This window comes from Lepidochelys kempii, chromosome 6, assembly GCF_965140265.1.
Source record: "Lepidochelys kempii isolate rLepKem1 chromosome 6, rLepKem1.hap2, whole genome shotgun sequence".
Classification (NCBI taxonomy): Eukaryota; Metazoa; Chordata; order Testudines; family Cheloniidae; genus Lepidochelys; species Lepidochelys kempii.
In genome coordinates this window covers 124,922,096-124,943,980 of record NC_133261.1, presented here as the reverse complement: position 1 = coordinate 124,943,980, position 21,885 = coordinate 124,922,096, and the positions used below count along the sequence as shown (strand labels likewise).

General features: G+C 41.9%; 1 protein-coding gene across 4 annotated transcripts in view; it reads right to left on the bottom strand.

Annotated features, from left to right (window-relative positions):
* DLGAP5 (DLG associated protein 5) overlaps nucleotides 1-21,885 on the bottom strand; it is a 47,373-nt gene that overhangs the window by 6,450 nt on the left and 19,038 nt on the right. For 3 of the 4 annotated variants that reach the window (XM_073350056.1, XM_073350058.1, XM_073350059.1), the window contains 10 exons: nucleotides 14,884-15,185; nucleotides 14,299-14,426; nucleotides 14,079-14,202; nucleotides 13,385-13,470; nucleotides 11,931-12,091; nucleotides 9,729-9,821; nucleotides 6,405-6,627; nucleotides 4,781-5,015; nucleotides 2,174-2,243; nucleotides 804-1,059 (listed from right to left, as the gene is read on the bottom strand). In XM_073350056.1, the coding sequence (XP_073206157.1) occupies nucleotides 804-1,059; nucleotides 2,174-2,243; nucleotides 4,781-5,015; nucleotides 6,405-6,627; nucleotides 9,729-9,821; nucleotides 11,931-12,091; nucleotides 13,385-13,470; nucleotides 14,079-14,202; nucleotides 14,299-14,426; nucleotides 14,884-15,185 (1,678 nt within the window). The remainder of the gene's footprint in view (nucleotides 1-803; nucleotides 1,060-2,173; nucleotides 2,244-4,780; nucleotides 5,016-6,404; nucleotides 6,628-9,728; nucleotides 9,822-11,930; nucleotides 12,092-13,384; nucleotides 13,471-14,078; nucleotides 14,203-14,298; nucleotides 14,427-14,883; nucleotides 15,186-21,885) is intronic. The other variant, XM_073350057.1, reaches the window with a different exon arrangement.

Here is a 21,885-nt window from a genome sequence, read left to right as displayed (position 1 = left end):
GCCTGCCTGCTCACCATAAGACGGTTCAATAGGACTGACTGCAGGACTAAAGAGAATGACCTGGTCAAGTCACTCCAAATTTAGTCCCTGCGCCCATGTCTGCCCAGGCGCTCCCAGCCGACGTGGCCAGGAGCACCTCAGACACGACGAGGACGGCTACCAGTCGTATTGCACTGTCTGCTGCCAGAAGGCAATGGGTTGCTGCTACTGTGTAGCAATGCTGTACCGCGTCTGCCAGCACCCAGGAGACATACGGTGACGGTTACCTGAGCGGGCTCCATGCTTGCCGTGGTATGGCGTCTGCAAAGGTAACTCAGGAAAAAAGGCGCGAAACAATTGTCTGCCCTTGCTTTCACGGAGGAAGGGAGGCCTGACGATATGTACCCAGAACCACCCACGATAATGTTTTAGCCCCATCAGGCATTGGGATCTCAATCCAGAATTCCAATGGGCAGCGGAGATTGCGGGAACTGTAGGATAGCTATCCACAGTGCAATGCTCCGGAAGTCGACTCTAGCCTCGGTACTGTGGAAGCACTCCGCCGAGTTAATGCACTTAATGCAGTTAGAGCATTTTCTGTGGGGACACACACACTCGAATATATAAAACAGATTTCTAAAAAAACGACTTCTATAAATTCGACCTTATTCCGTAGTGTAGACATACCCTTAGAGAGACTAATAGTCCTGTACCAATAAGTTCACGTGTTAACAAGGTCCATTAATAATCTTAAAATTATCAGATAAAGACTCAATCCTAACAGTAAAACACAAACTATGAGAAATAGCCATAAAGAAACGCACCTGAAGAGAACCTATATTCTGGTGTGTTTGGTTTTTCAGCCTGAATGAAATCAGTTTCTGGCTGGACATTCTTTTCTGGGCTGTGCATGACAATGTCTTGACCCGTAAGATCTGTAGCAGACAGTTCCATCTCTTCTGTAACATCTGGCATTTCTATTTTAGTGCCAGGATCTTCCAGCGCTTGGGAATCAACAGGACCTGAACTCCTCCTTTCATCTGGGTGTAAACACACCTCAAGAACAGCTACATTTGTTTCCTGAAGAATTAAAAGGGAAAAGTAGAAAGTAAGATAGCAAGAGAGACATAAATAAGTACTCAGTTCTGTTTTGGGCTTTTTGTTTTGTTGTCAGTGAAAAATGTATCAACTTTAGAAACAGAAAGAAAGCACAAAGTGTACATGAGGGCCAGGACACGTGCAGGCCAAGAGATCATGGAAGATGGTACTCCACCATGTGTATTGTTAAGATACAAGGCCTGTGGGTTGGCGTTAGTCTTTGGATAATTTGTTAGAGTTTAGTACATTTACACAAGAGACTCTTCAAAAGACCAAAAAAAAAAGGTGGCCTCTGTAAGTCCACTGCTGTGATCTATTTCAGAGGTAAGCTAGTTTCTTTGGTGCTTCTTTGACAAGATTTTGAAGAGGAAAATATAAGGTCAATTCTCCCTCCCTGAAGAAAACTGAATTTACACTTTTAGCAGAGGTGCCTGAAGAGTATTTTAGGTAACCAGTTCGTTCTCTTGCTACATTGTTTCCTAAAAGCACAGAACTACATACTGAGCAATATTGAAGCTTGAAAAGTCCCATAGGCAAGGCTATCTCCCTGAGGAAAGCTATGAGAAACTTCTTGGGGAAGACAAGAGGGGCAGTCATAACTGAACAAATGTTTCATATACAAGATCCCCTCTGCAGACAGTGATGTGGAATAAGTGCATGGAGAAGTTAAATGCAGGTAAAGATAATATTGCATCTAGACATTCTCCGAGGTGAAACAAACAAACAGGAAGAACATTCTTTGCTTGCTCTTTTAAGTGTAGTAGATTCTGAGGATAAAAATCAATGCAGGAGATTTTTAGTAGTGTGTAGGAGAATGGCTTTATGCTGTTGGACTCAACTGGGCCCAAAAAGGATTAAATGTGGATCCATATAAACAAGAAACAAAGCTTAAGATAATCTGCCATTCAATACTAGTGATCCTATGCAAACACCTCTCCGAACTTTCAGACGCTCTGGAGGAACAGGAAAGTACATTCTCCTGATTCAGAATCCATGGTATTCACTGATTTATGGGGTAAACATTAACAGTTTCTTATATACTGAAGATAGATTTTTAAGGCACATACATGCACTAGTCAATGAAGACACAACTCACATTAGTTCTCTTAGTTCTCTCTGCTGCACCATCTGTCACAGAGCATTGTTCTTCTGCAAGTGGGGAGCCACTGAAAAAGAAACCTGAACATTCAGTCCTCTCTAACCATTCTCAACTTTTGGCATAGCCAACCTTGACCCCATTAAATAGTTTGTTCTGCAGTTATCATAGAATCATAGAACTGGAAGGGACCTTGAGAGGTCATCTAGTCCAGTTTCCTGCACTCAAAGCAGGATTAAGTATTATCTAGACCATCCCTGACAGGTATTGGTCCAACCTGCTCTTAAAAATCCCCAATGATGGAGATTCCACAACCTCCCTAGGCAATTTATTCCAGTGCTTAACCACTCTGATAGTTAGGAAGTTTTTCCTAATGTCCAACCTAAACCACCCTTGCTGCAATTTAAGCCCATTGCTTCTTGTTCTATCCTCTGAGGTTAAGAAGAACAATTTTTCTTCCTCCTCCTTGTAACAACCTTTTAAGTACTTGAAAACTGTTATGTCCCCGCTCAGTCTTCTCTTCTCCAGACTAAATAAACCCAGTATTTTCCAATCTTCCCTCATAGGTCATGTTTTCTAGACCTTTAAATCATTCTTGTGGCTTTTCTCTGGACCCCCTCCAATTTGTCCACATCTCTCCTGAAATGTGGCGCCCAGAATTGGATACAATACTTCAGTTGAGGCCTAATCAGCACAGTAGAGCAGAATGATTGCTTCTCATGTCTTGCTCACAATACTCTTGCTAATACATCCCAGAATGATGCTTGCTTTTTTTTGCAACAAGCGTTACACTGTTGATGCATATTTAGCTTGTGGACCACTATGACCCCCAGATCCCTTTCCACAGTACTCCTTCCTGGGCAGTCATTTCCCATTTTGCATGTGTGCAACTGATTGCTCCTTCCTAAGTGGAGTATTTTGTATTTGTCCTTATTGAGTTTCATCCTATTTACTTCAGACCATTTTTCCAATTTGTCCAGATCATTTTGAATTTTAATCCTATTCTCCGAAACACTTGAAACCCCTCCCAGCTTGGTATCGTCCACAAACTTTATAAATGTACTCTCCATGCCATTATCTAAATCACTGATGAAGCTATTGAACAGAACCGGACCCAGAACCGATCCCTGTAGGACCCCACTCATCATGCACTTCCACCATGATTGTGAACCACTGATAACTACTCTCTGGGAACAGTTTTCCAACCAGTTATGCACCCGCCTTATAGTAGCTCCATCTGGGTTGTATTTCCCTAGTTTATTTATGAGAAGGTCATGCAAGATGGTATCAAAAGTCTTATGAAAGTCAAGATATATCATATCTACCCCTTCCCCCCATCCACAAGGCTTGTTACCCTGTCAAAGAAAGCGATCAGGTTGCTTTGACATGATTTGTTCTTGACAAATCCATGCTGTTATTTATCACCTTATTATCTTCTAGGTGGAGCAAATTAAGCAATCTATTTGCAAACATTATCTTTCTGGGTACAGAAGTTAAGCTGACTGGTCTAATTCCCCAGGTTGTCCTTATTTCCCTTTTTATAGATGGGCACCATATTTGTCCTTTTCCTATTGTGACTTTTCAAAGATGATTGCTAATGGCTCATATCTCCTCAGTCAGCTCCTTGAGTATTCTAGGATGCATTTAATCAGTGCCTGGTGATTTGAAGACATTTAACTTGTCTAAGTAATTTTTAATTTGTTCTTTCCCTATTTTAGGCTCTGATCCTACTTCATTTTCACTGGCATTCACTATGTTAGACATCCAATTGCCACCAACCTTCTTGGTGAAAACCGAAACAAAGAAGTCATTAAGTACCTCTGCCATTCTCACATTTTCTGTTATTGTCTCTCCTCCCTGATTGAGTAATGGGCCTACTCTCTCATTGGCCTTCCTCTTGCTTCTAATGTATTTGCAAAATGTTTTCTTGTTTCCTTTTATGTTCCTATCTAGTTTGATCTCATTTTGTGCCTTAGCTTTTCTAATTTTGTCCCTACATACTTGTGTTATTTGTTTGTATTCATTTTTTGTAATTTGACCAAGTTTCCACTTTTTGTAGGACTCTTTTTTGAGTTTTTGATCATTGAAGATCTCTTGGTTAAGCCAGGGTGGTCTCTTGCCAGGCTTCCTATCTTTCCTATGCAGTGGGATAGTTTGCTTTTGTGCCCATAATAATGTCTCTTTGAAAAACTGCCAACTGTCTTCAATTGTTTTTCCCCTTAGACTTGCTTCCCATTGGATTTTACCTACCAACTCTCTGAGTTTGCTAAAGTGTGCCTTCTTGAAATCCATTGTCTTTATTATGCTGTTCTCCCTCCTACCGTCATGGTCACTACTCACTACACAACTCATTTTCTGGACAGAAATTAAATGTCTACTTATGCACAATGAAATTATGTTTGAGATGCAAAGCCTTTTTAGGTCAGTGGAGGGAGGAAAACAAGGACTTGACATCTTTTACCCAGGCAGAATTAATGGTAAGATTTAGCAAACATTAATATTGACAACTGTATGTGCTGAGAGGGAGTCTAAATTTTCTCATGTAAAAGTTAACTAGTAACTTCTGCAGCAACTGAAGTTAGAATGAAGCTGTATTCAAGTGTCTACCTTTGTTCCAGTGTGCTGCCAAACAGAGTTTTTCTAGTAGGAGCCTGTAGCCCGTTAGGATTTTCTGGAACATGAAAGCCACTGGCTGCTGGTGGAGTCTGTTTTGCAACAGCGTCCTCAGAGCTGCAGAGAATGGCAAGTCTGCTTTGGAGCAAAGTTCTACTAGCTGATCCTGGAGTTGTCAGTTGTTTAGAAATCCGTTGGGAAGATCTGCCAGGTGTTTTGGAAGGCAAAGCTGAAAAATGTGTTTAAAGTTTCATTAGATAGGACATGTTTCTATAGGATGGGACAAATTCAGTGACCAAGATTCTGATTAGAAACACTTTCTAATTTGCTATTTTTTCAATTGGTTGAAGTTAAGTGGTTTATTCAGATGGCAAGTTAAGAATAATTTATTGTGAATCTACCAGGTAGAATACGAACAAAGGTGACAAGCGTGAATAGGTCACTATCACCCATGGGCGAATAATTTTCAAAAAGCGATCACTGTATTGGACCTCTCAGTCCTTGTGCAGGTTTCCTTTCAGGACACCTCCATCAAAAGATAAGCCTGGGACCTTAAATTTGTAACTTTGCTAGATACTAAAAATCATGGACTGAACATAGACACTGGATTTCTGGCTTATTACAGCAATCTGTAACCAATTTAAACCCCTGCCCCAGCCTCCCCACACCTTTCCCCACCTATGACTGGAGAGGTGCTAAAGGGCCACTTCACCATGAATGGTCCCTTGATGTGTTAACTACTTATGCTAAAAAATCTGTTCCACCTTGTATTTCCCTGTGACACTCTGAGTACATGTCCCAGACCTGAAGAGGAGCTCTGTGTAAACCTGACAGTTTGTCTTTCTCACCAATAGAAGTAGGTCCAGTGACAGAGTATCTCTTACTCACCTTGTTTCAACTGACAGATTCAGATTTGTTAGTGGACACCATCTTGGCATTTAAAGCCAATGTTGCTGAATCCTTTTAATTCAAAGACCTCAAGGTATTAGTCACGTGCATTAAAAGAATTCTGCTACTTTTGGGAAGATAAATCTATACCCAAGAACAACAGGAGTTGAGAACACACTCTTAGAATCAGACTGAACACCTGGAAAGATGATAGAGAAAAGAAGCTGAACACCGCTCCTAATGGCTCAGAGCCAACTGGGAACAAGGCTATTGAGAAAAAGGATTTCATAATTAGATTGCAGTAGAAGAAAGATCTTGTGTACTCCTTTGCTCTCTTAACTATGTGTCTAGCACAGTAACAAAGGGCAGAACCTATTTACAGAGATCTAGAGGCTGTTTAGTCATGTGAGTAAAGCAAGAATACTCAACATAAAGCTTTGTAGTTAACCAGGTGCTGAAAATTGTATACAAAACATTGTCACATTACTGCCTGATTTACTTCAGTAGACATCTCAATTGAGTGAATTCATTCAAATAACTTCATCCATGCAAAACAACTGCCTTCAGTTCTTTGTGTAATGAACTTACACAAAGGTGAAATACCATTCCACCTGACACTGAAGTGAGACAACAGCATCAAATATAATCCACAAAGTTCAAACTGGAGCACAGGGGGAGGAAGTCCCACCAGCAGTATCGGATCACAGTAATAGGAATGAACTTCACCGACCTGGAAAAGATTTGAGAGGACTTTCAATTCTGAAAAATCCTGCCTCAAACACCACCTTTTCTTCTTCTTTTGGCATCTCTTGGGCTGCAAAGTCAGCTGCTGTCTCTCCCTGCTTCATTTTCTCTTTCATGGCTGCTCTTATGGCAGCAATACGGTTTCGGGCAGCAGTTCTTCCAGCAGCCCCTTGTTTCAGCTTAGATATCCCACTTGGGACAGCTTTCTTCTGAAAGTTGTAGAAAGAGAATCTCTATCGCATCTTAAAGCTTAGAGACAAAAAGCAGTTATGCAAGAACATCTTCGGGGCTGCTGGCCACTGTAAATAGTGCCCATACAAAGATGGTTATGAGAAATCTAATTTCTGGATTCAGAGTAACAGCTGTGTTAGTCTGTATTCGCAAAAAGAAAAGGAGTACTTGTGGCACCTTAGAGACTAACCAATTTATTTGAGCATGAGCTTTCGTGAGCTACAGCTCACTTCATCGGATGCATACCGTGGAAACTGCAGCAGACTTTATATACACACAGAGATCATGAAACAATACCTCCTCCCACCCCACTGTCCTGCTGGTAATAGCTTATCTAAAGTGATCATCAAGTTGGGCCATTTCCAGCACAAATCCAGGTTTTCTCACCCTCCACCCCCCACACACAAACTCACTCTCCTGCTGGTAATAGCCCATCCAAAGTGACAACTCTCTACACAATGTGCATGATAATCAAGGTGGGCCATTTCCTGCACAAATCCAGGTTCTCACCCCCCCTCACCCCCATACACACACAAACTCACTCTCCTGCTGGTAATAGCTCATCCAAAGTGACCACTTTCCCTACAATGTGCATAGTAATCAAGGTGGGCCATGTCCAGCACAAATCCAGGCTCTCTCACCCCCCCCTTTTTTTCCTACCCCCCACAGACGTTCTGGTTAAACTTGGATTTAAACTTGGAGAGTGGTCAGTTTGGATGAGCTATTGCCAGCAGGAGAGTGAGTTTGTGTGTGTGTGTCTCCCCGGAAAAAAAAAAAGGGGTGTGTGTGAGAAAGCTCATCCAAAGTGACCACTCTCCCTACAATGTGCATGGTAATCAAGGTGGGCCATGTCCAGCACAAATCCAGGCTCTCTCACCGCCCCCCCTTTTTTTTCCGGGGACACACACACACAAACTCACTCTCCTGCTGGCAATAGCTCATCCAAACTGACCACTCTCCAAGTTTAAATCCAAGTTTAACCAGAACGTCTGCGGGGGTAGGAAAAAAGGGGGGGGGGTGAGAAAGCCTGGATTTGTGCTGGACATGGCCCACCTTGATTACCATGTACATTGTAGGGAGAGTGGTCACTTTGGATGAGCTATTACCAGCAGGATAGTGAGTTTGTGTGTGTGTTTTTTGGAGGGGGGTGAGAGAACCTGGATTTGTGCAGGAAATGGCCCACCTTGATTATCATGCACATTGTGTAGAGAGTTGTCACTTTGGATGAGCTATTACCAGCAGGAGAGTGAGTTTGTGTGTGGGGGGGGTGGAGGGTGAGAAAACCTGGATTTGTGCTGGAAATGGCCCAACTTGATGATCACTTTAGATAAGCTATTACCAGCAGGACAGTGGGGTGGGAGGAGGTATTGTTTCATGATCTCTGTGTGTATATAAAGTCTGCTGCAGTTTCCACGGTATGAATCATAGAATATCAAGGTTGGAAGGGACCCCAGAAGGTCATCTAGTCCAACCCCCTGCTCAAAGCAGGACCAATTCCCAGTTATGCATCCGATGAAGTGAGCTGCAGCTCACGAAAGCTCATGCTCAGATAAATTGGTTAGTCTCTAAGGTACCACAAGTACTCCTTTTCTTTTTGCTAATTTCTGGAGAGGTCATCCCTGTTCATGTCCATGATCTCTTGTACCATCATTCAACTATTTCTGGGTTTGGGGAATGGACAAAAAGAGCAGAGCAATTTCTTTTCAAGGAGTGTTGAAGTAAAAGCCTATAATTCAAAACTTTTTCTGACACCTTGCTGATGGCAATCAGGGTTTCTTTTGCTCATGTCCTTGTAAGCAGTGGGCTGCAGAGACTCCTAGTGGCCAGGAGATAGAGATGCAGGACATCATGGACTACAGCAAAAGGGATGCTACTAGCTTACCTATAAAAGTTTCTCTTCCTAACCACAAGGGTCCAACCATTTTTTTTTAATTGAAGCTTATATTCTGGTGCATAGTTCTGCAGCAAAGAATGGATTCTACAGCCAAACTGTGGAACGCACACAGCCCTGACTGTTAGTCCAATGAGTCACTGGAAGCAATTACCTACCTTCCACTTGGCAGACTGTATTAAATACTTTAACAGTTATGTTTTTGGAGCGTGTCAGACTGTTCATACCCAAAAAATCAAAAGTATTCTAACCCCAATAGTGGAACTGTCCTACGTTTACTCCCCTTTATTACAGTTTAGCAGTTTATTTACAGTTTAGCAAAGTCACCCATTACTTCCTAGTTTTGCCACTGGCATGACTGCAAAGACCTCACCTGAAAAATCAAACTGAGTTAATATTACACCGACAGAGTCCTCTCTCTAGACCACAACTGAGCTACTACACTTGAAGTTTGTGGCTTTGCAGCCGCTTTCCCCCTCAGGGTCTGTGGCACCCCCTTCTGGCAGGGGCAAACAGCAGTAGGTCTGGGCTCTGGCTCTTTGAGTGTGGACGGAGTAGTCAATAGTTTATGGCCCTCAGCCTCCTGGCTGGGGCAAACAACAACAGCTGTTTCTGAGCTCTGGCCCTCTGGGTGGAGCAGAGCAAACAAACAGTCTGTAGCTCTCAGCCTCCTGGCTGGGGCAAGCAATCACGCAGCAATCTCTGAGTTCCGATGCAGGCCCTCTGGCCTAGGGTGAGTATGCAGCCAGCCCTATGTGTGGGACAGTGGCAGGGCGTAGGGGTACCCAGTCCCACCCTACTCCACCAGGTGTCAGCTCAGGGCCCTAGCAGTGGCGGAGAGTCCCATAACTGGGTCAAGTAGGGAAACACTGCCTCATGTCCTGCCAGCACAACTGGACCAACATCTGGTTTCCCTGACATAGCACTGTCCACACAAGCACTTAAGTCTGTGTAATTTATGTCGCTCAGGGGTGTGGCTTATTCAATTAATTGGGGTGGGGGAAGGGTGAAGATTGTTTTTTGAAAGTTCTGTAATGTTACTGGTTGTATTTAGAGAGGAAAAACTGGATGAGCAGGGCTTCAGGAGGTATAGTACCCTTATACTATAAAAATTCTACCAGTTATTTAGAACTGTTCAAAACTCTTACATGTTAAGTCTTAGAGCAGACTTTTAGGAGTCGCACATACCTTGATGGCTCTTTTGCTTGGGATGTTAACTGGCTGCCAACCATTCTCTTGAAGTTTACTAAGGTTATCAAATTTTTTATTCACATCTTCTACCTGATGAAGATCCAAGAAAACATTGCAGAACTAGGTTATGGTTGAGATATGCAGCTGTAAATCTAGTGTAACTTATTTCAATCAAATGTTCTTTAAGCATGAAACAGGCGGTTTATTGTGTATTTAGGTACCTTTACATTAAGAACATAAGAATGGACATACAGGGTCAGACCAAAGGTCCATCTAGCCCAGTATCCTGTCTTCCAACAGTGGCCAATGCCAGGTGCTTCAGAGGGAATGAACAGAACAGGTAATCATCAAGTGATCCGTCCCCTGTCACCCATTCCCAGCTTCTGGCAAACAAAGGCCAGGGACACCATCCCTTCTCATCCTCGCTAATAGCCACTGATGGACCTATCCTCCATGAATATATCTAGTTTTTTTTTTTTTTAACTCTGTTATAGTCTTGGCCTTCACAACATCCTCTGGCAAGGAGTTCCACAGGTTGATTGTGTGTTGTGTGAAGAAATGCTTCCTTTTGTTTGCTTTGAACGTGCTGCCTGCCTATTAATTTCATTTGGTGACCCCTAGTTCATGTATTATGAGAAGGAGTAAACAACACTTATTTACTTTCTCCACACCAGTCATGATTTTATAGCCCTCTATCATATCTGCCCTTAGCCTTTTTTTTTCCAAGCTGAAAAGTCCCAGTTTTTTTAATCTCTCCTCATATGGAAGCTGTTCCATACCCATAATCATTTTTGTTGTCCTTTTCTGTACCTTTTCCAATTAAATATAGAACTACCAACAGATTCTAGTGGGAGAAATGAATCGCTGGCTCCCAGTTAACATAGCTGATGTGACCAACACTAATATACACATATTAGATTCAAAGACACTTGGGTTTATTCAAAACAGCCCTTGCCACACTGGATGATCCAATGAAAGGAAACATTGGATCACCTTCAGGAAATCCAGCACCTAGAATTAAAGTAGTCTGCTTCCAGTCTACTGTTCACATGCTGAATTAGAAATCAAGAGTGAGAAATTAAGTTGTGTCATAGAAATTTTCTTAGAAATCGTTAGGTTTAAGGGCTATGTGGAACACATTATTGTGCAACAGTACCTACAATGGGAACACCCAGAAGTGCAGGCTCTCTCCTAGGTAGAAAACATTTTTAGTGTAGAGTTGTCGCAAGATTTGCTATACCTCTGCCTCCTTTCCTAGATTCCTTTTCCTAGCCTGTTCAGTCCCTGCTCTTGACAGCCTGAGACTATAGACATAAATTTGTACTACAATAGTACCATCTCCCTGGCTTGTCTTTGACTGTGATAAGGAGTTTGCTGTCCCGTCAGTCTGGAGTTACAACACTTGGTCCGTCCCTGGTGAACTGGTTCTCTGCGGTAACGTGCATCCGATTCCACCAGTTCTCCTCCCACCTCTCACTTGCAGCATGTGCAAGTGACTGAGTAGTGAGGGAGAACTGGGCAGAACTGGGGGATTTTTTTATGCCAAGTTTGTCTCCACAGCACGGTCATGCTTCCTCCTAGGTAAAGGTTTTCTGATGCCTTTCCAGCAACCGAATAGGCGTGTAGCAGCATATTCCATTCTTTCAGCATATACAAAGTTGGCTGCATTAACCAAAGGTTTCTTCCCAAGTGCCTGTGACTTTCCAGGAGGCAGACCCACCCACTTCCCTGAGAAAATCCAAGGACAAACTCTGGTTCCCTTGGGTGATAATTGCAAGCTAAATACATTTTTGCCTTTTGATTTTTAAAAAAAGGACACAAGAGGCACTAATAAATTCCAGTTTAGGAAAGGCTCATTTCCCCCAGGCTCAAATGCATTTCACTACTGCTCTCTGAAACACACAGAAGGGGGTCTGTAGATGTTCTTCCCCACTACTCTCAAAACAGGGCAAGTTGTTTAGCTTCTGCAGTACTCCCACCTTGGGATCATACACAGCTCTGTTACAGTGTACAGGTTACCATTAGACTACTAAACCAGCACCTATAATTTTGTTTTGTGTACACAAGATACAATATATTAGGGTCTGAAAATCTACAAATGCAGCCTCCATAAAATGAACACAGTGGATTGGAAGAAGTTTCACATGAATTCCGTAGAGGTTCTGTGTTTTGTTGTAGTTTAACATTTTAAGTGCATACCTGAAAACTAACCATATCCCAAAATCCATCCAGATCTGTGCATGTCGTCGCCTTATCACCCCATTTAAATTCACAGTTATCCACCAGTCCTTCAAACTGTTTAAACCTCTCTGCTATGAGCAGTCTCGTTTGACCAACTGTTGTCCGAATGAGATCTTTTGCTGATGGTAAAAAGTTAACAGTTGAAGATACACATTAAAAGAACACTTCATTCTACAATTATTTTGGTTTAATCTATTTATGTCTAATAGTGTAGAGTGCCAGAATTCGCTTCCTGTATAACCTGACTTCAGATTCACTGCATCCAGAGCAATGTTTCAAAACAGCTCATATGGAGCAGCAGCCAACCACCATATGCAACCCTTCTAGGCATGCTAGATACTTTTAGAAGTAGCACAACCTCCAGAGATCTTTAAAGAGGAGGTCTGACTATGGCATTGGACTCATATTCCCCAGACAAGAACAGTTACTCTATGTTAAGTCTTAAATTTGGTTTAAAAGCTATTATATAGTTTGGCTATGTTCCATGCATTTTTATTATTATTTTTTGTAAAAGTCACCCAAAAAAGCACAGAATGGGCAAAGTTTGAAAATGACAAGTTGTTTTGGTGTACAACTCCATTTACTTTGTTAGTGTCAGCAAGCTACATCCTAAATCTCATGCTCCAGGGTTTCAGCTGGCCACCAGAAGGGGGCAGGAAGGGATTTCCCCCGCCCCCCAGCTATTCTGGGAGAGTTTTTATTTATCTCCTTCCTCTGAAGCATCAGGAGATGGCCATGGCTGGAGATGGGACGCTGAGGGGTGGCCAGAGCTCTGAGGTGGCACCAAGTACACTCTCTCTCAGGTGCTTGGTCTGCTGGTTCTGACTTAAATGCTCATGCTGTAACTAATCACTATATGTGGGGGTTGGGAAGGAATTTCCCCCCACGTCAGATTGGCAGAGATCTTGGGGTTTTTTCACCTTCCTCTGCAGCATGTGGGTGCAGGTCACTTGCCAGGATTATCTGGGTGTATGTCACTTAATCATTTTCCTGCAATTGTGGGGGCCTCGGTCACTGGTGTACCTCAGTCCCTCCTAGTCTCTGCCTGTGGCTCATAATAATCTAGTGTCCTGTGGATTGTAAGACTTTGGTCTCATTTCGGTTGTTGGGTTAATGTGCGGGTGCTAGGTAGGGTTGGTGGCCTGTGTTATACAAGAGGTGACACTAGATTACCCAGTGGTCCCTTCTAGCCTGAAACTCTGACACTCTGTGAGCTTTAATGTTAACATTTAAAAATATTCTGGATAAACTCTAAACTTTGCCAAATACAGTTTTTTCATGTGTCCCAACCAATGCAATTTGGCCCATACAATCAAAATAAATTATGCTTTTTCCCCCCGCCCCCAGTGATCAGACAATATGGGGTTGGGATGAAACCCATTCTGTGCCCTACTACGTGTTTGTTCTCTTACCATCCTCTGGTATGTCCAGGTCAAACTTTCCATCCCACTGGAGACAGTGTGACATCAGCCTCTCAGTCTCAGAGGCAAGAACGTTTCTAAAAAGAAAAGAAAAAAGTGAGATACCCAACCTCTGTTATATTTTAGAGTAAAATTGATTCTCCCTAACTGCCATTAGTACTTTTGCAGCTGCTGGTGTTATCTCTTAGTCTCTTACTAGGAGGGAAAGATTTCTTCTTTCTGCTCTAGGAATGGTTTGATAGGCTTTATAGCTTGCTCGTATATTCTAAGCAGCCAGTCTTGGAGACTGATAAAAAGAGGAACTTTCTCAGCTCGCTCTCCTAGGGTTAAGAAGGCATTCGTCTTCATCACTTTAAACTGTTTTTATTCAATATGTATAGAATACAAACAAAGCACAAAGAGAATAGTAATTAATATTTGCTTGGTACATATAGAAAGATGAAGACACTGATCTATTAAAAATTAACATTTAAGAGATGGTTTGTCACTGGATTTAAGAACTCTAGGAAAGGCCAGTATGAGAGTTAAACATGACTCAGATTATCCAACTACCATGAAAACCTCTTACTATTTGTGTTATTAGAGTTTAAAGTGACTTAGAGTTTGTGTTTTATGGATATTCTAGTTTTTAGTGCTCTGCTCTGAAGTCTTGTTAGCTAAGTAGGACGCTAATCTTAACACAAACCTGAAATAGGGTACATCATGATCGGTTTCTCCTCCTTTGGTTTCAATTGCTGGGATATCTGCAGACACTGGAATAGTTTCATTTGAACTCTGCATAGCATCTTGCGTCTTGGTTGAAACACATTCTGAAAAAACATATGAAGGATATTTGATCACCAGGACACTGCATTTGCCAAACAAGGAAGAGAAGATTACATTAAATGTGAATCACAATACTATACCATCCTTCACTTTCAGTGAATGTGTACCAATTTGCTGTTCTTGAGAGCTTTTATCAGTCCCTTCCTGAGCAGGTGAAACTTGACTTTTAAACAAACACTCTTTTCTTGATTCTTCTTTAGAAATATTACTAAGGAACAGAAAAGTTAGAAAGTTACTTGGCATGCCTTAAAATTGGCTAACATGGCCAATAATATACTACATTACAGGAACAAGGCATTTTTAAGTACAGTTAATCAAATCTAAATGTTAAACATTTGTGCCTTGAGAATTCAAACTATTTTTACTAAAAAGCAACAAGTGTGTATTTCATAGCATATATCAAGAGACTGCAGAGAGCTCTACTTCTAAAGGTACAGGATTATAGACCATGGTTTCCTTTACCACTACACAGTCAAATATAGGCTTGGCGGGTAGTGATCAGAAAGCATTTCATTAAATGTCAGATCTCCTTCAGCTGACATACTGTTACAGTTTAACATTAGACAGATTTCCACAGCAGAATTGACATTGCAATCTGAATCCTTTTTCATCACCAAGGTCTAAGTTGTAATGGAAGCAAAGTTGTTAGAAGAGGGAATTCTTACGCTTCAATTTTCATAGGGCTCCAGGAGAGACAGGGGGTCAAAAATGCATTTGCCCTGGAAGGAGTCATGGGTGTAACTTTATAAGTTGTTAAACCATCTAGGGGCTGAAACACAAAGTTCTGAGGAGCAAAAGAACGTGTTCTCTGTCTCAATGGAACCGGAATGTGTGTCACTGATATGTTTTCCTTTTCCAGCAGGGTCTCTTCCTGATGGACTTCTGATGTTGGATTTTTAGAGTTACTGACAGAGACTTCAGTTAGTTGATCCATTAAAGTATTTCCTTCCACTTCATGTTTATGTGCCTGTAACAGCACAAGGTAGACAAAACAAACATTTAAACCAGTTCTTATAGTAGAAATAAAGGAGAGATTATTGTCACTTCTATTTCAACTTTAGTCCATATTATTGCAAGTACTACAGGACTTTAGTCATTAGATAACAATACAGAACACATTTTTGGGACAAATACTTACGTTAAAAGAAGTGACCAGTAGTTGGAGTCATCCATAAATCAAGATAATTTGTGGAAAGAAATTCTATCAGGTGGTTCTCAAGCAGGGGTAAACGTATCCCTGGGGGTACACAGAGGTCTTCCAAGGGGTACATCAACTAATCTACATATTTGCCTAGTTTTACAACAGGCTACATAAAAAGCACTAGTGAAGTCAATACAAACTAAAATTTCATACAATTAAATGTTTATACTGCTCTATAAACTATACACTGAAATGTAAGTACTATATTTATATTCCAATTGATTTATTTTATAAGTATATGGTAAAAATGAGAAAGTAAGCAATTTTTCAGTAATAGTGTGCTGAGACATTTTTGTATTTTTAGGTCTGACTTTCTCAGCAAGTAGTTTTTAAGTGAGATAAAACTTGGGGTACACAAGACAGATCAGACCTGAAAGGGGTACAGTAGTGTGGAAAGGTTGAGAACCACTGCTCTAGAAGATTAAATTTAGATCTAATCCTCCTTAAGTCTTATTTAAGATAGCTGAATTCCCTTGCTTTGAGTTTGAGACTTACATTTCATCCTCAGCTTGCCTGTTCTACCTAGATATTGGGGATGTTACAGGGTGAGTGTACTTCCAATACTTAGGCACATTAGCCAAGCAATAGACAGAATGAAGGCCTCCATCCTAAATTATAGCACTGGAATACTGAAAGACTGTTACTTATCTGTGCTGCAACTGTTGTTCTTTAAGATGTGGATGAAGATGTGTATTCCACTCAGGTATGTGCATGCCAAGTGCACCAAAGCTAGAGAACTTTGCCTAGCAGTACCCAAAGGGATGGTGCTCACGACTGTGGCCCCTCTCCAGGTTATTTAAGGGCAGTGCTGCCCTGCTCCCCGTCACTTCCTTCATATTGAATGTCAAGAACTGAGACTCTGAGGCACAGGGGACTGAGGGTGAATCGGGGAATACAAGTCTGCACCCATATCTCAAACAACAATTACAGTACAGGTAAGTAACAATCTTTTCTTTTCTGAGTGGTTGCAGACATGTATTCCACTTGGGTAACTCACAAGCAGTATCAGAAGGAAGTGGGGCTTGAAGTCTCCTTAAAGAGCAACAACAAGACTGCCTTCCCAAAATTCATGTCTGGTCTGAACGCAGATGTAACAGCATAATGCTTGGTAAAAATATGTATGGAAGACCATGTAGCATCCCTGCAAATATTCAATATTGAAATGTCACTGAGAAATGCGATCCATGTCACTTGGGACCTTGTCAAATGGGCTCAATCTCTGCAGAGGCGGGGTCTGAGCTATCCCATAACAAGCGGTTGTAACATGGGATGTTATCCGCCTTGGAATTGCCAGCATAGAGAGCGCTTGACCCTTTTGCAATCCGCAAAGGAAATAAAAAGACAAGGAAACAAAATGGTTTAGTTCTTTCCAAGTAAATGCCATGCATTGTCTCACATCCAAGGAATGAAGACACTGTTCATTAGCATTGGAATGAGATTTTGGAAAAAATATGGGTAAGTAAACATGCTGGTTAAGATGAAATAGTGACACCCCGAGACTAAAAATTTAGGATGAGGTGTCAAGGCAATCTTGTCCTTGAAAAACTGAGTATATAGAGGGTCTGCCATCAGGGCCCTACAGCTCACTAACTCTTCTCGCAGAAGTTATGGCTGCAAGAAACCCTGTCTTTCTGCCTAGGAGAGACAGAGAACAAGTTGCCAAGGGAGAACCCATAAGTGGGCTAACACAGTATTAAGTCTCACTTTCTTCTCTGGTAGAAAGAGACAAGAGACCCCTTTCAGAAATCTGACTACTATGGAGTTCAAGGAAACTGATTGTCCTTGGATTTCAGGATGAAATGCTGAAATCACTGTCACATGGACCCTCAACAAACTGAGATACAGACCAGAGGACTGAAGGTGTAACAGGTACTCCAGGACGTCCTGAATGCAGGATTGCATCAGTGGAATCCCCCGGCCTAGGCATCAAATGGGAAAATGTTTCCACTTTTCCAAATAGATAGGCCCTAGTGGAGGGCTTTCTACTGCTAAGCAGAATCTGTTGAGCAGTTTTCTTTATCTAACCATACTAGTATTCATGCTGGGGGCAGACTGTGAAATCTGACCACAGAACTGAGTCAATAGATTGGGTCAACAAGGAAGAGGAATGGGTGGACAAAGACTGAGGAGGTTAGAAAACCAACGTTGTTTTGGCCAAACTGGTGCTATAAGAATTAGTCTGGCATGATCCATTCTTGGCTTGAGAATGACCCGAGGAATGAGCGGGATCAAGGGGAAAGCATACATCAATGCTGATCCCCAATTCACGTGAAAGATATTGGCTAAGGAATCTGGACTGAGACCTGCTCGAGGGTCAACTTGATTGCACTTCTTGTCGTCTGTCACAATCAGGTCAATAGCAGGAATATCCCATGGTCCTCAGTATACCACTCTTCAGATACCATTTGCGATTCTCGGAGAAATTCCTGCTGGATGATTGACCAAGCGATTCTGGGCCTCTGGTAAACGAGCAGCTGCGGAAATGATGTTCTCTTTGATTCAGAACTGCCAGAACTTTATCATCTCCTGATGATGCTGATTGGAGTGGTTTCCTCCATTTGTTCACATAATTCATTCTGGTGATGTTGTTAGTGAGTACGTGAACTGCTGTGACACAATCTGCACTTGAAATATCTTGCATACATTGTAAATGCCCCGAAGCTCCACAACATTGATATGAAGAGATGCTTCCTGCTCTGTCAATAAACCTTGTATCTTCAATTCCCCCAGATGTGCTGCCCAACCTATTGTGGAAGCATCTGTCACTATGATCCTCTCTAAGGGGATGTGGGGAGAACACAAGCAAAGAGAACACCTTGGTATACTTTGCATTGAACTGTCCACCACTGAAGGGAGTTCAGAACCACTGGATGCACTTGGACCAGCCCATCCAATACCTGACAATTTGGGCAACAGACCAACCTCCACCAGGTTTGAAGAGGACGAATGTGAAATCTTGCATGTGGACCATGTAAGTGCATGCAGCCATATGACTTAACTTCAGGCACACTTAGATGGCAGTAGAAGTGTGAAAGCAGAGAGACAGATACAGGCAACAAATTGCCTGGAATTGCTCATTTGGTAGGAATGCCCTGGATCTTATAGAATCTAGTAGGGCCCCAATGAACTTGATTTTTTGAGTGGTATTAATGTTTAACCTCCCCTCATTTAAAATCAGACTCACATAATTGAAAAGGTGCATTGTTGTTGCCCTGGAATTGAGGGGAATGTTACCTCAGAATTTGATCAAGCTAATTGCATCCATATTGTGTGCATTCAGCCACCCTGAATTAATAAAATAGACCACCACATCGTTAAGGGTTAATTTGGACAAGCCATGCTACTGGAGATAAGGTCAAATACTAGCTGTAGGCATGCAGTTTCTGCTAACCAGAATGGGAGGGGAGAAAAGAGTCAACAAATTGAGACTGAAAGAAAATAAGTGGATGGAGACATTGAGTTTGGGCACCTTTGATACAGAAGCTTATTATGACTAAGATTGTTAGGAATGTTTTGTTAATAAGTAGTTTATTGAAGTTAGGAGAGGTGATGAACCTGTAGGGGTTACTATGAGCAGTGTGTTTTATAAAGGTTAGTTATAAAAAGACAATAGAGTGTACTTTGGAACAGTTCTCTGAGGCTATCCCGAGAGACTTTTTCCTGATGCCATACTCCCTGGCAGGAAAGAGAGTGTAGTGAGTAATTAGCAGCAGGTCAGCAGTAGACAATCTCAGATTCTAGGTAATTATTTGAGATGTTCTAAACCTATTGCTTATGTCTGTGTGCTTAAATTTAATAAATAGTAGTTTTAGATAAGAGCATACTTATTTTATCAATTTTCATCATCCAGAAGCACTGTGTTCCCATTGATTTATTCCTGACACCGCCTAGAGTGAAACAGTTAAGTTGCCACTGCTTTGGTTCTGAAAAGCCTGGGTAACAATGTGAACTGAACATGCAAGAGGACTTGTCTTGACTTGACCCTCACTAATCAATTGTTCAGATACGGAAAGGTGTGAATTGCTCTTTTCCTGAGGTATGCAGTCACTACCACCATGCATTTGACAAAAACACGAGGAGCTGAGGACGGGCCAAGTGGAAGCACAGCATACTGATGTTGACCTGCCGTGACAAGTCTCAGAAACTTCCTATAGCTTGAGAAAATCATTACGTGGAAATAAGCATTTGAAGATCTGGGGCAGCAAACCAGTTGTGAGTTAATGCAAAAAGGATCATTGCTAGAGTGACCATACGGAATCACACGTATTTGATGTATTTGATGTGGAGATCAAGAATTGGCCTCATCCCTCCTTTGGGTTTGGGGACCAGGAAATATTGGGAATAGAATCCCTTTTCCCAGTGATGCAGCAGGACCTCCTTTATAGCTCTCTCTAAGCACGTAGAATTTAGACCAACTGAAGAAACAGTGGCTCACAAAAAGGGTTCTTGAGGAGGGACATGGTAGGAGAGATGCAGAGGAACTGAATGGCATAATCTGAAGGTGCTTAGCACGCATTTGTCAGGGGTTACTGTATCCCAAGCACCACCATAAAAGCAAGACAACCTATTCCCAAACTGAAGAGATGCGGGCACCGAAGTCACAAATGGAATGCTGTCCTGGACCTGAAAGTCAAAATGGCTGCTTACTCAATGGAGGACAATGTGCTGGGCTTGCTAGCTAAAATTAGACACAGAAGGCTTCCTCCTCTGCAATCTATGCCCTTTCCTAGAGGAGTCCTGCTGCTTAACAGGGAAAGATTACTGCCTTAAAAATGGCTGTGAGCAGTACTGTTGCTGCTGACTTCCGTAATTATGCCTCCTTCTGGACAGGGTTTAAACCCCTAGGAAACGAAGTGGCCCAGCAGTCCTTAAACAAAATGTAAAGTCTCATCAGTTCTCTCCAAAAACAAAATGTGACCATTGAAAGGTAAGTCCTTGATACACTACTGAACGTCAGGAACTATGCCAGAATTCTGCAACCATAAGGCCCTTCTCATAGTCACAGCTGATGCCATACAGTAGAACTTCAGTTACAAATACCTCGGGAATGGAGGTTGTTCATAACTCTGAACAAAATGTTATGGTTGTTCTTTTAAAAGTTTACAACTTAACATTGACTTAATACAGCTTTGAAACTTTACTACGCAGAAGAAAAATGCTACTTTTAATCATCTTAATTTAAATGAAATAAGCACCGAAACAGCTTCTTTACCTTGCCAAATTTTTTAAGCTTTCCCTTTACTATTTTTTTTAGTAGTTTACATTTAACACAGTACTGTACTGTATTTGCTTTCTTTTGGTCTCTGCTGCTGCCTGATTGCATACTGCCATTCCAAATGAGATGCTTGGTTGACTGGTCAGTTCATAACTCTGGTGCTCGTAACTCCGAGGTTCTACTGTAATTCTAAAAGAGGTGTCCACCATATCCAGGGCCACTTTCAATGAAGTTTTGGCCACCAGATGGCCCTCTCCAACAAACACCTTAAATTCTTCCCTGGAGGTTTCTGGCTTGAATTTTGAGATAGTGTCTCAATTGATGAAGTCATATCTAGGCCAGGTCTACCATAAAGACTTATATAGGTATAAACTACATCGCTCAGGGGTGTAAAAAATCCACACCCCTGAGTGACAGTGATATCAGCCTAGCACCCAGTGTAGACCGTGCTATGTCAGAGGGAGAGCTTCTCCCATCAACATAGCTATCGCCTCTCGGGGAGGCAGTGTTAGGATATAGATATTCAGGCCTCTCTGCAAAAGCCTGTACTTTAAGAATTTAGGTGTATTCTTATCACTTGGCTAGTTATAGAGGTATAAAAGAATCAAAATCACTGTCTGCCGGTGAAAGGGCCTTCTCTTTCTGTGACAGTCTGAGACCCTGTTCTTAGGCTAAGGCCTTTGGCTAAGCAACAGAGGCAGCCATAAGCTGGGAAGCGAACGATCACATCCTCACATTCCAAACTAGTCACACTGAAATAAGGTGCTATTGGGCTGTTAGGAATACAATCCTGTCCTGATAGTGCCTATCACCTCCAGAGAAAGGGAAGTGCCTAGAAAATGTAAAAGGAAACTTAGTTTGATAGCATCCTGTCTGGCAAGAACTCATTTATCAATAGCCGGGATGTGAAATCCTCACTTCTGTTTTGCCATTATAGTTCCCACTTTGCTATTGTTTATTTGCATGGTCTCTGTCTGGTTCTGTGATTGTTTCTGTCTGCTGTATAATTAATTTTGCTGGGTGTAAACTAATTAAGGTGGCGGGATATAATTGGGTACATAATCATGTTACAATATGTTAGGATTGGTTAGTTAAATTTCAGGAACATGATTGGTTAAGGTATAGCAAAGCAGAACTCAAGTTTTACTATATAGTCTGCAGTCAATCAGGAAGTAGGGGGGTGGAGGGTGGGCATGCGGGTGGGGGAAATGGGAACAGGGAATGGGGGTGGGGAAATTGGAATCATGTTTG